This window comes from Notolabrus celidotus, chromosome 1, assembly GCF_009762535.1.
Source record: "Notolabrus celidotus isolate fNotCel1 chromosome 1, fNotCel1.pri, whole genome shotgun sequence".
Lineage (NCBI taxonomy): Eukaryota > Metazoa > Chordata > Actinopteri > Labriformes > Labridae > Notolabrus > Notolabrus celidotus.
Window position 1 is genome coordinate 4,301,476 of NC_048272.1, and position 12,876 is coordinate 4,314,351.

Genomic DNA, 12,876 nt, shown 5'->3' on the forward strand with positions numbered 1-12,876 from the left:
ATAGTTTGATAAAGATGTTTTTAGAGTGTGATAGAAGCTTCCATGGTTATCTAAAATAACTCAAAGCACAACATTTACATCACAATACATTTTCTAAACCAACAGGAGAACTACTTCGGCAGGAGATAAATCAATATGTGGTGCATAATGAATATTTGGGATATAATCACCTGTAGTGTGTGATTGACATCATGAACACACACTACAGGTGGTTTGGACTCATAGTCCAGCACCCATTCTTGTACAGTGAATAAAAGAGGAAAAGTATAAACATAAACTATTGAGGAGAAATTGTCCCTGGAGATGTACTGCTGGAGAGCCCTATTGAGGCAATTCACTCTGCCCATGATGGACAACATAAGTTCTATAATACATTGGTGTACTCTTTTTGACATCACCCATTGGTTCCTAAAGCTCTGTTTGTTTAATTTTCGCACATTTTTCAGAGGACGGAAATGAGCAAATCTCTTGCTAAAAGTAAAAGGAGCCATGAAAAGAAAAAAAAAAAAGATTTATGAATTATATAAATATTGATGAAAGAGTTTGCACTTTAAATTGATGAGCAAATGTGAGCTGATAAACAGCTGTGAGCATGTTTGGAAAAAAGTTGTAAACCATCACCCTCAAATAACTTTCCTGCCTCATCCTTCTTCAGTCCCTTCCTCCTCCTTCCATTCTCTCTGCTTCAACCTTCTACTTTCCCTACACTGTACTTGAACCCAGAACCATCAGACTGAAAGGCAGCAGCCCTGTCAACCACACTACAGGGCCACTTAGCACTGTTTGCTTTCTTAGGTCTTTTCATTCCACCGTTTTGTTGTAGAAGTTTAAAAGCATAGCTGAACTGTTTCATCACCATCTCTCAATTAAAGCCAATAGTGGGATTTGAACCCAGAACCATCAGATTGAGAGGTAACAGTTATATCTACAACACCACAGGATTGCTTGGATGTCCTTGCTTTTGAAGGGTCTTTTTATTCCACCATTTGGATATTGTACTTCAAAACTACAGCTCAGGCTACAGTGAGGTACGTTTTTTATTTCCATGTACCATGTTAAGTCCAGGATCCTTGCATTAAAAGGCAGCAGTCAGATAAACAACACCACAGAGCTGCTTGGCAGTGCTTGCTTCATTGGGTCTTTTCATTTCACCACTTTTTGTAGTAGTTCAAAAAGTGCAGGTCATCCAGATTGTGATGTAAGTGTTTCATTCATCAGGGCTGCTGTGATGAGGAATGTTTCTTGACTGTGACCTACATTAAGCCTGTTTGAGTTGTTTTTAGTTGAAGAAGTTTCAACTCCTGGAATAAACAGGGAATGAAAAGCGGACCCGTGATTGGAATGATTATTTTTTATCAACAGATGCTGATCAGCTTCAACTATCCAAGTGACATTTTAAAACTAAACTAAGAAATTTGCCACAACATAAAAGTCAAGAAACTACTTGAGAAAATGTTGACAAGTGCATGTAATCCTGCCAAATGAATGAAAGCCATTATTGAGGCTTCTGCATCAGCTGATCATAACAAAGGATGAGTGAATGAATCAGAGTGTTGTGCAACGTGGAATATAGGATCAAGGATGTGTTTCATGCCTGATGATTGAAATCACCCTGTGACTCCCTTGTATGCATCTGGGGCTTAATTGTTGACCCACTTAAACACATTGTAACATGACAGTAGATAGCACTGGTGACGTCGTGCTCGCAGACATGAACATGGATGGGAAGGTGCAATGGGATATCACTGCAAGGAGAGTAAAGTTACTGCAACTCACCTTGAAATCTAATCAAATGGAGGACTTGAAAGGAAATGACTCTAATAACCAAGAAGTCAAATCAAAAATGAAGGAATTCAATGCACTGTTGGAGACGTTCAAGAAACTCAATCACTCGTCCTGCAACACTTAAATAAGGAGGAGCAAAGTGCCGATCGGGATCACTGGTTTCAACCCAAGTGAGAAAGGTTTGAAGAATTCACACAAAAATTCATATGTGGTGCAATGATTAACAAACGAATGGAAAAGGCTCCAACAGAGCCGGGCAGGATATCTTGTCTCGACAGCACTTGAAATGTTTCGAAATCAACTTTTCAGTGCGCACTCTAGCGCATCATGATCATTGTCCGTGCGCCTCAACTTTGGAAGCAGCTTTGGGCAAAGACAGGCCTTGGCACTAGAGGGCACAGCTCATGGCTGAGAAGGAGTTTAAGATTCAAACAGCTTTAGCATGACAAATGCAAAACTAAAGGTGTATGAAGAACATTACATTTCTGAATGTGATGATGGAATGAATGAATATTATACACACAAAAAGGTGTCAACCTCCTGAAAAGAATCAAGTCCTATTAATGTGATTCACACTCAGCCCCCTGTACCATCATTAGGAGCCAGACCAAAGGTACACAGGCCATGAGTCTGAGGGTCATAATACAGTTCCCAAACAATCAGCAGATCAAGAAAGTTAGCTCTATAATGTCAAGAAATGTCAAACTAACATCACTGAGATGCTTGTCAAACATCAGCAGTCAGCTTGTTTGTCACAAGGTGATGTGTTTTAGATCCTTCATGAAGGCCTTTCAACATGTTGTGGACTCCAAAACTGACAATAATGCAGACAAGCTTTTCTTTTTGGAGCCATTCATAAGAGGGGAGCCACATGATCTGATTAAAAGTTGCCAACATATGCCCTTTGGTCCTCGCAATAGAGAGCCAGTGTGCCTACTGTAGGACCACTATGGAAACCCTGTTAAAATTGTAACAGCTTTAATGGATAAGCTATTTAAGTGGCTGCAAATTAAATCAGAGAATGTAGTTTATTATTGTAAACTGCAGCAACACGTGCATGGTGGTGCAGTGGGTAGCGCTGTTGCCTCACAGCTAGAAGGTTCCTGGTTTGAATCCCCGTGTGGAGTTTGCATGTTCTCCCCGTGCATGCATGGGTTCTCTTCGGGTACTCCAGCTTCCTCCCACAGCCAAAAAACATGCTTACCAGGTCTCTCTGTGTTTGCCCTGTGATAGGTTGGCGACCTGTCCAGGGTGTACCCTGCCTGCCGTTGGGATAGGCTCCAGCCCCCCCTGACCCCTAACGGGATATGTGGTCAAGATAATGGATGGATGGATGGACTGCAGCAACACTTTGGAGGATGTGGATTATATGGATGAGTTAAACAATCCAGCTAACATGAGGGTTGTTGTCTCAAAAGTGTCATACAAAATGAGAGAAAAGTGGAGAGCTTTGGCCTTTGTTAAGGGAAGAAAACAAACACAAGTAAGATTTGTGGATCTTATACATTACATGCAAAGAGGAGAGAATGATGAATGACCCCCTCTTTGGAGACCTGCAGGGAGCTGCAAGTGAAGGAAGGGATAGAAGAATGCCTATTATGATGAAGATGACAAAGAAAGTTCAACTAATGTGTCTTTGTGTGATGAAGAGAAAAATGAAACTGTAAAGAATGAAGCCAGTGCAACAGCACTGTCTTCACTAGACCATGTCTTTATTGCAGAAAGACCCATATCATGGCAGAGTGTTACCAAATGACAGAGAAACCCCACAAAGAAAAATTGGAGATTTTAAGAAAGAATGGCATATGTTTTGAGTATTTACTAAAAGGACGTCTAAGCAAAGACAAAGGAGATTGACCTGCCAAGTGTTTTCCCAGAAACATCCTAGCTTGTTGCACATGTATAAAAATGAAAATGTTTCCAAACAAACAAACACAAGTTGTCTAACAGAAAACACTGTGTGTCATCAGAAAGTTTTAAGTGTGCTTATAAGCCACAGTCATGTAACAGCTCCCCCTACTGGGGCTGGGGACAACTGCATCCTGTCTATTCTTCCAGTTTGTGTCAAATCAAGAAGAGGAAAAAAAATGGTGGAAAGTTATGCATTTATGGATCCTGGGAGCTCAGGAACATTTTGTACTGATGCACTGGCAAAGCAGCTTAACCTTCATGGCAAGGGAACAGATTGTTTTAAGCACTATGAATGCAACCAAACAAGTAAAAGGCTGTTGTGTAAGAAACCTGGAAGTCAGTGGAAAAAATTATAATAAAAATGTCACACTTCAAAAGATTTTCACTTAAATGAGCCTTCCAGTTGGAAGGAAAAATAGCACCCTCCAGAAAGGTATTGATAAAAGGTCATATCTTAAAAAATGAAGCTGCCACACATTAGTGCTGATGTGGGGTTGGTTATGATGTTCCTGAAGTTTTTGAGCCTTGGAGAGTAATTCACAGCAAAGACAATTCACCATATGCTGTCAAAACAATTCTGGGATGGACTGTGAATGGGCCTATCAGAGGACAAGAGGATGTTGCAGCAAACCATTTCTGTGAAACGAATATCAGTCAAGAGAGGATGCTTGTGCAACAGTACAATGTGTGTTTTCCTGAACGTTTCTGTATTAGAAATTGGAAATGTCAGTCGTAGTCAAAAAAGTTCATGGACAAAGTATCAAATCCTGTGCATAATTAGGGGGGACACTAATACATTAAGTTGCCAACAAAAGACTCAGTGATAAGGATGCTTAACAATAGGGACACAGCAGTCCAGCGTGCACTCACCGTCAAGAAAAAGCTCAGCAGGAATCATGACTTTCACACAAGCGGCACCCTCCAGTCTAAAAATAAGAGTCCAATGCGGAAGTGTTAAAAGCTGCAGTTCATCGAGGATCCCCTTGAGGCTGGCTCTGGAAGTACTGGAAGTCCCATACACATTAATGGGAAAAAGATGATCTTTACAGCAGAAATAAACATGTTTACAGCCTGCTATAAAAGACAAGTGTAGTCTGGATAGCTAATTTCTCTATCAGCTCAAACTGTGAGAGTGGTGAATTTTTTTCTAATGAGGCAATTAAGAAGATATTGAGATTACAAGTCTTCCAATGAGAGGCACAGCTGCCTGTGGGAACAATGCAGCTGTTGGCTAGGAGGCTCAAACTCCCCCTCTTTAAGTCACACTGGCTCGACAGAAGCAATATGGCTGCTGCCGACGATTGGTCTCAAAACAGCTTTTCAGAAACAGATGGGTGACGTCACGGATACTACGTCCATATTTTATACATTCTATGCTTTCACAAAGTATATTCTGACGGCATCACAGACATGTTGGAAATGGGAAATGCAGTCAAAGTTTCAGAAGCACAGCAGGATGGAAAAGTCTGGTATATTTCGCATCATGGGGTTTAACCATAGACTATATAAAATATGGACGTAGTATCCGTGACGTCACCCCTAATCCTTACCCTAACCCTAATCATAACCCCAACCCTAACCCTAACCCTAATCACAACACTAACCCTAAACCCAATCACAATCCTAACCCAAACCCTAACCCTAATCATAACCCCAACCCTAACCCTAACCCTAAACCCACCCTAATCATAACCCTACCCTAATCACAACCCTACCCTAATCACAACCCTACCCTAATCACAACCCTACCCTAATCACAACCCTACCCTAATCACAACCCTAACCCTAATCATAACCCTAACCCTAATCATAACCCTACCCTAATCATAACCCTACCCTAATCACAACCCTACCCTAATCACAACCCTACCCTAATCACAACCCTAACCCTAATCATAACCCTAACCCTAATCATAACCCTACCCTAATCATAACCCTACCCTAATCACAACCCTAACCCTAATCATAACCCTAACCCTAATCATAACCCTACCCTAATCACAACCCTACCCTAATCACAACCCTACCCTAATCATAACCCTAACCCCAATCATAACCCTACCCTAATCACAACCCTACCCTAATCACAACCCTAACCCTAATCATAACCCTAACCCTAATCATAACCCTACCCTAATCATAACCCTACCCTAATCACAACCCTACCCTAATCACAACCCTACCCTAATCATAACCCTAACCCCAATCATAACCCTACCCTAATCACAACCCTACCCTAATCACAACCCTAACCCTAATCATAACCCTAACCCTAATCATAACCCTACCCTAATCATAACCCTACCCTAATCACAACCCTAACCCTAATCATAACCCCACCCTAATCATAACCTAACCACAACCCTACCCTAATCATAACCCTACCCTAATCATAACCCCACCCTAATCATAACCCTAACCCTAATCATAACCTAACCACAACCCTACCCTAATCATAACCCTAACCCTAATTACAACCCTACCCTAATCATAACCCCACCCTAATCATAACCCTACCCTAATCATAACCCTACCCTAATCATAACCCTAACCCTAATCATAACCCTAACCCTAATCATAACCCTACCCTAATCATAACCCTAACCCTAATCATAAACCCCAACCCTAACCCTAACCCTAAACCCAATCACAACCCTAACCCTAATCATAACCCTACCCTTATCATAACCCTAACCCTAATCATAACCCTACCCTAATCATAACCCTAACCCTAATCACAACCCTAATCATAAACCTACCCTAATCATAATCCTAACCCAAATCATAACCCTAACCCTAATCATAATCCTAACCCTAATCATAACCCTAATCATAAACCTACCCTAATCATAATCCTAACCCAAATCATAACCCTAACCCTAATCATAATCCTAACCCTAATCACAACCCTACCCTAATCATAACCCAAACCCTAATCATAGAGAGAGAGAGAGAGACAGAGACAGAGACAGAGAGAGAGAGAGAGAGAGAGAGAGAGAGTCTGTGTCTGCCTGTCACAGCCTGAGGGAGGCACCATCCCCAGGTGTTTGATTTTGGGTGGGGGTTTTGTGATCGTGCCTCATCGGGTGAGGACATTGAGTTATGCTGTACAGGTAATCCTTCATTAATGCGTATAGAATATGTAATATATGTAATATGTGGTTGATATGTACGTGATGAATATAATATGAAATGAATATGGTGTGTGATTAATGTATATGTGGTGAGTGTAAAGTGTTGTGAATATATATAATGTATTGTATGAATTTGTGGGTTATGTCTTACCCATAGGTCTTGCCCGAAGAAGAAGAAAAAAAGGAAGAAGGAGAAGAGGTCCAATTAGAAGAAGAAGAAGAAGAAGAAGAAGAAGAAGAAGAAGAAGCAGAAGCAGAAGCAGAAGAAGAAGAAGAAGAAGAAGAAGAAGAAGAAGAAGAAGAAGCAGAAGAAGAAGAAGAAGAAGAAGAAGAAGAAGAAGAAGAAGAAGAAGAAGAAGAAGAAGAAGAAGAAGAAGAAGAAGAAGAAGAAGAAGAAGAAGAAGAAGAAGAAGCATTTACTGCAGTGTGGCACTGGGCGGCGCAGGAGCGTCTGTGCTACCGGAAAACAACAGCAGAAGAAGAAGCGAGGGTAGTTGTGAAACATGCTGATGGTGCTGGACACATTTCTTTGATTATGTACATGTGTTCAGTTAATAATCAGAGTCGTGCTCGCTCCTCGAAGTTGTACATCGTCACGAAGAATCTGACTTGATCAAGCTGAAGAAATGAGCTCGGTCAGACAGGAAGGTAAGCATCTTTGCTAGCCTGCTAAAGCTAAATCTGAAGTTGATCATAGTGTGAATCAAAAATGAATGTTGGTGTAAAACCCTGTTCTTAAAAATGTGTAAACAAATGTCTTACTGAGGGAAAACAATTGCCACTGTTATCACATGTAGTTACCTCGAGTGTTGTAGTTTACAGGGCTGTAAGCTAACAATAACAACAGAGTAGTAACCTTGAACAGCATACATAGTGACATATGTAGCAATGATCCTACAATGGCTCACCTTAAGGTGCATTTCAGAGAAAGTCACATTGAGTCATAAATGGATGTCAAGGATTTGTTTATTTATTTATGTATTTTTAACCAATATGTTTGAGTTTTTTAAACATTTCCAAAGACACAATTACAATTAAAGAAATTCTAAGGAAAAAAATAATAAAAAATATATATACATTCACATGCACATATATACGCATATATAAAATTAAAAAAAACAAATAAACAAAAAAAACCCAAAAAAAAACCCTTAATTACAAAATGTTACAACATTATTATGGTCTGTATTAACTAAAGATAACCAAAGGGAGTACATTGCCAGAGATGATTTGTTTATCACAAATATTCTGTCCGAAAACAGTTTCTGCAAAAACGACCAATATTACAGACATTGCCAACTCTTTCCCAGCCTAGTTCAATATGTGTGACAAATCCTTATCTTTAAGAAAAATAATAAAAAGGCCCCAGACACCGTCAATAACCCTTGTTTGTCCTTAAGTGTATATGTTATCTTTTACAGAGTCAAGCACAAAGACATTTCATTAAACCACCGTGTAATATTCGGCCTACCACTGTTTTTCCATGTTAATGCTATTGTTCTTTTAGCCTGTAATATGCAGAGGTCTACAAAGACTTGTTCCCTTCGGGTCATATTATGTCCTTTTGGGTAGATACCAAGAAGAACAAACTTTGGTTCTACAGCTAATTGAAAGGATAAAAACTCCTGCATTACACGTCCGACTTCATCCCAAAACTCCTTTATCTTTGGACATTTCCATATGCAATGGTAAGGGGATTTATTTAATTGCTATCAAAGCACACTGTGAGGTACACATACTTTATTTAAGTGCTAGCATTTTAAGAGTACCAAGAATCCTGACTTGAAAGGGGAACATTCCTCCTGTAACCCATTACAATTATTTAACAACTTTAACAAATGTGGCAATCAAGTGTGTTATAAAATATGTTTTCAACACTTCAAACAAGGTAAGGTACCTTTGTAGCTTAAAAAAAAAAATGTCCAAGCTCGTCTCACACTGTTTCTCAATCACCCCATCTCCTTTTGTGTCACTTTTTCAGCCAACATAAATGTCAAAGCCAATATTCTCCAAAAATATTAACTGCAGATGTCCTGAAAAAGCCTCTGTGTTAATTTAGGTGCCATTGGACTTGTCACTGATGTTTTGTATGTCTTCACTTTTAACATTTTACACTCTAGGTAAAGATCAAATCATCTTTGTAACCAAAGAGGATCATGCGACACCCAGCAATGCTGAACTTGTAGAGGAAGATCCAAATGACCCATACGAGGAGCGAGGTGAGGAGCATTTAACCCTCAATGGGAACCTAATGCCTGGAGCTCAGGTGTACTTCCTGTTACTTTATTAACTGCATATTAACTTATACGTAATTTCTCATTTCAGGTCTGATTCTTCCCAGTGGGGAAATCAACTGGAACTGCCCATGCCTGGGGGGGATGGCCAGTGGTCCCTGTGGAACTGAATTTAAGGGGGCCTTCTCCTGTTTCCACTATAGTAAGGAGGAGGTGAAGGGATCGGAGTGCTTGGAGCAGTTCAGGTCCATGCAGGAGTGTATGCAGCGTTACCCTGAACTTTATCCACAGGAAGACGAGAAGGAGCCAAAACAGCAAACATCAGAAACAGTCCAAACCTCAGAAGACTCTGCATCTGTGGAAACATCAGGTGTAAACTCGACATCGGTCACTGAGAAAGACTCTAACATCACACAACCCAACACAGAGAATTCAGTGGAAAGTTAATAATGTGCTCTTAAAAGAATGCTGGCAACAGGGTTCTAAAGTCCAACTGAAATTACATTTAGAAGAAGAAGAACGTACTTTATTAATCCCCAGTGGGAAATTCAATTTTTTCACTCGTGTTATTTTTCAGTCATGCTACACGCAGTTTTTTTTTTTGGTATATACATACAATGCACACACATGCAGTGAACATGCACTTAGGGAGAGATGTCAGAGTGAGGATGCTGCCATCAACCAGCGCACCCCAAGCAGTTGGGGGTTTGGTGTCTTGCTAAAGGGCAGCTCGGCAGTGCCCATGCAAGTGAACCAGCACCTCTCCATCCACCAGTCCACTTGCAAAACTTTGTCCATACTGGGACTCGAACCGGCGATCCTTCGGTTCCCAAGTCAAATCCCAAGTCCCTATGGACTGAGCTACTGCCGCCCATTTTTAGCCATTTTGTCGTCAAAATCACTTAAACATATTTTTATTTTTAATTTACAGTAAGTATAAAAACTATATAGTCTAAGGGGCAGAGGTGTCTGTGTCATATAGACTTCCAAGGTCAGACTGAGTGTTTGACGTGAGAACAGGTGACTAAGTAGAAAAAGAAAATAGCCTGCAAACTGACAATAGCAGTGTGCTTTTCCTCAGTAGATGTTTCAGCTGAGGCTTAAGACGAGAATTGAGTTCATGTTTGTAATTTAGGTCGGGAGGAGAATTAAGCAGGACCACATAGGTTTACTGCATTATGCAAATAGTCATAAAGCCCTTAATCCAGGTTTGGCTTTTGTTTTGTTCTCAGAGAGGAATGTTGAACATGTTGTTTAAGGCCCAGTCATACCTTGACGATTTAGCCAGTGTATGCGTATAAAAAGATTGGCGAGTACGCTGGCGTACGTTGCATAAGTTATAAGTAAGTTTTGTTGAAGTTAAGAGCAAGCTGAAGCACGCTGGTATATGTCATAGTAACTTCAGCCAAAGTTTTGAAATCAGGGAACATTTCTCCAAGTGAAGTGATCAGAAATCGACAAGACTCTCTGAACGAGGGGTTTCCTGATCCCACAAGCACTCGCTTCAGCGGGAGGAAATCCCACAGCATGTGCTCCTTCTGCACCACTGGTTCAGCTGCACTGGTCTGTGACCCGTAATGGTCACAGACCACTCCAAAGCCTCCTGTCCATAACTCATCAATGCGCTGTTAGCACCCGGATAGTGAGATGCATTGAGTACGGTGTCCAGGTCAGAGTTGATGCTCAGATGCTCTGATGGGAATATTTTTTCTCTGCCTCACCTGGCCCATTCACAAAGTCTTCCAGGCTGACCACAGTCTTGCTGTCAATCAAAATGACAGATGGCCTTCAGATTTTTCTGTCCCTGTTTTAAAGAAAGCGGAAAGTATTCGGTTAACCGTGCTTGGAGCCCTCAGTCAGTGTCAAATAGCAGAGGCTCTGAAACAGCAACTGAAGCAAGCATGTCGGAGTCTGGTGGTGTTCAACGATAAAGCTGCTGTTGTTGAATTAAATGAAGTTCAAAATGTTAAGTGTAACTTCTTGTAAAGACCAGAGGCTGTGTTCCTGCTGGTTTCCCTCCTCTGACACTCTCCACTGCTCATCATGTTCTTACAAAGAGAGGTCGCATAGTTTTTGATAACACAAGTACTTAAGTCACCAAAGCAAGTGCATCTAATTTCAAAACTTATACACTGTCATTAACAAGCGGCAGCCTTTTTATACACTTTGTCTGCATTATTAAGCTGCAGCACGCTTTGCACAAGTGGACTATAGTTGGGCATCAGTTATGAATATGCTATCTATATGCCCAAAATAAAAATAAAACATTGATAATTCAGCGTGTCAGCGCGTACGTTGGGAAAACGCTGGCTAAATCATCAAGGTGTGACAGGGCCCTTGCTGAAAAAGAGGACATTAAACTTCAGTTGGACTTTAAACCTTGTATAGTGAATAGTAAGCAAAGCTTGTTTAATGTTAAAGAAAAATATATCGCCCCAGAGGGTTTAAATTTAATACTGCCTTTGGGTTTACACCAAAGAATCAAAGGTTGTTTTAATTCAGTCAATAGCTTAGAGGACCAAGCAGGGTAAACACACTGACATGTACTTTTTCAATTTCTCAAGAGTGACAGATCTACTTAATTGTGCTGAAATGAACCATAAAACATGTTTTTTTAATTACAATTCTCTTTTTTATTCAATGATCTGTTTAACACTGTTAAAATAGATCACTTAAAACATGCATCATTTGTTTATTTATTTTAATATGAAACTTTAACTCAAAGTGTATGTTGACAATGTTACCAGTGAATTCTTAAATTTACAAAATTGTGAAGAATGAACTGAAAAAAAGAACCTTTTAATGTGGGATCTTGTATGATGTGTTTTCACTGTTGCTGTCTGCCCTGTGTGACTACATTTTATCTGCTAACTTATTACAAGACTCAACACATTTACCTCAACTGAACTTAAAAGGTTACTTTATGTTTAACACTTGACTGGTTGAAGTGACTTTGAGTGAATATTCTTGAAAGTTTTATAATAAAATATGTTTTTGATCCTTGTTAGGAACTTTTGTTGTTTGTCAACAATTAAATAAAGAGTGATGTGATCATTAGATCACATTCAATAGTTTAACAGTTATAATTAGTCACTTGGTTATTGTTACATGTCTGCAAGCTGCATGACATGATGGTCAGAGGTCATGGACAGGGACACTAACAGAAAGAAACTAATAACCCTCAAATACAAACAAATGTAAGGCCTTTGGGGTCTAAAAGGTGGAGTAGAGATGTAAAGCTCCACAGTCACCCACTAATTCTACTACAAAGAGTAGACAAACTAAGGAACAGGCCTAAACCAACTGTAATCTGAAAAAAACTCTCCTGAGAGATCAATCCTCTTTTTGATTATCCTTTTGTCACCCTCCTTCCCTCCACAACACATCTACAAACATACACACTCTCTCAACACACTCTTCAAACCAAACCCAGCGAAAACAACTGAAGGTGTTGTCTTCTCTGTTGCACACACCTAACTGAGGGAAAGGAGCTCCTTTTATTGAGCAGCCAGGCTGATAAGCTCAAGCTGGGTGCAATGAGGGCAGGTGCTCTTAATAATGGGCTCGTTAGGAGCCCTTGAGGTCTGAGACTACCTCCATCTGTAACAGTTATTTTGTTCATTACTTAGGTGCAAACTATTGACCATTTTAAGCTTGCTGACAAATAGGTTGAACAGAATTATGTACAGTTGCAAGAAAAAGTACGTGAACCCTTTGGAATTACCTGGATTTCTGCATAAATTGGTCATAAAATGCTCTGATCTACATCTAAGTCCCAACAATAGACAAACACAGTCTGCTTAAACTAATAC

General features: G+C 40.1%; 1 protein-coding gene across 1 annotated transcript; it reads left to right on the plus strand.

The window, feature by feature from the left end:
* The first annotated feature begins 7,261 nt into the window (after window positions 1-7,261).
* On the plus strand, window positions 7,262-12,067 carry LOC117820075 (mitochondrial intermembrane space import and assembly protein 40-like). Its single transcript, XM_034693757.1, has 3 exons — window positions 7,262-7,478; window positions 8,951-9,049; window positions 9,156-12,067. Exons 1-3 carry the CDS (start codon window positions 7,457-7,459, stop codon window positions 9,509-9,511), a joined length of 477 nt encoding a protein of 158 aa, XP_034549648.1. The 5' UTR covers window positions 7,262-7,456; the 3' UTR covers window positions 9,512-12,067.
* The last annotated feature ends 809 nt before the right edge of the window (window positions 12,068-12,876 follow it).

What these genes read in the sequence shown, in the direction of transcription:
- LOC117820075 (XM_034693757.1), top strand. Translation starts at nt 7,457, where the DNA reads ATGAGCTCGGTCAGACAGGAAG. An exon ending in GAGCTCGGTCAGACAGGAAG is followed by an intron (nt 7,479 to 8,950) that starts GTAAGCATCTTT and finishes TTTACACTCTAG; the next exon opens with GTAAAGATCAAATCATCTTT. An exon ending in TGACCCATACGAGGAGCGAG is followed by an intron (nt 9,050 to 9,155) that starts GTGAGGAGCATT and finishes TTCTCATTTCAG; the next exon opens with GTCTGATTCTTCCCAGTGGG.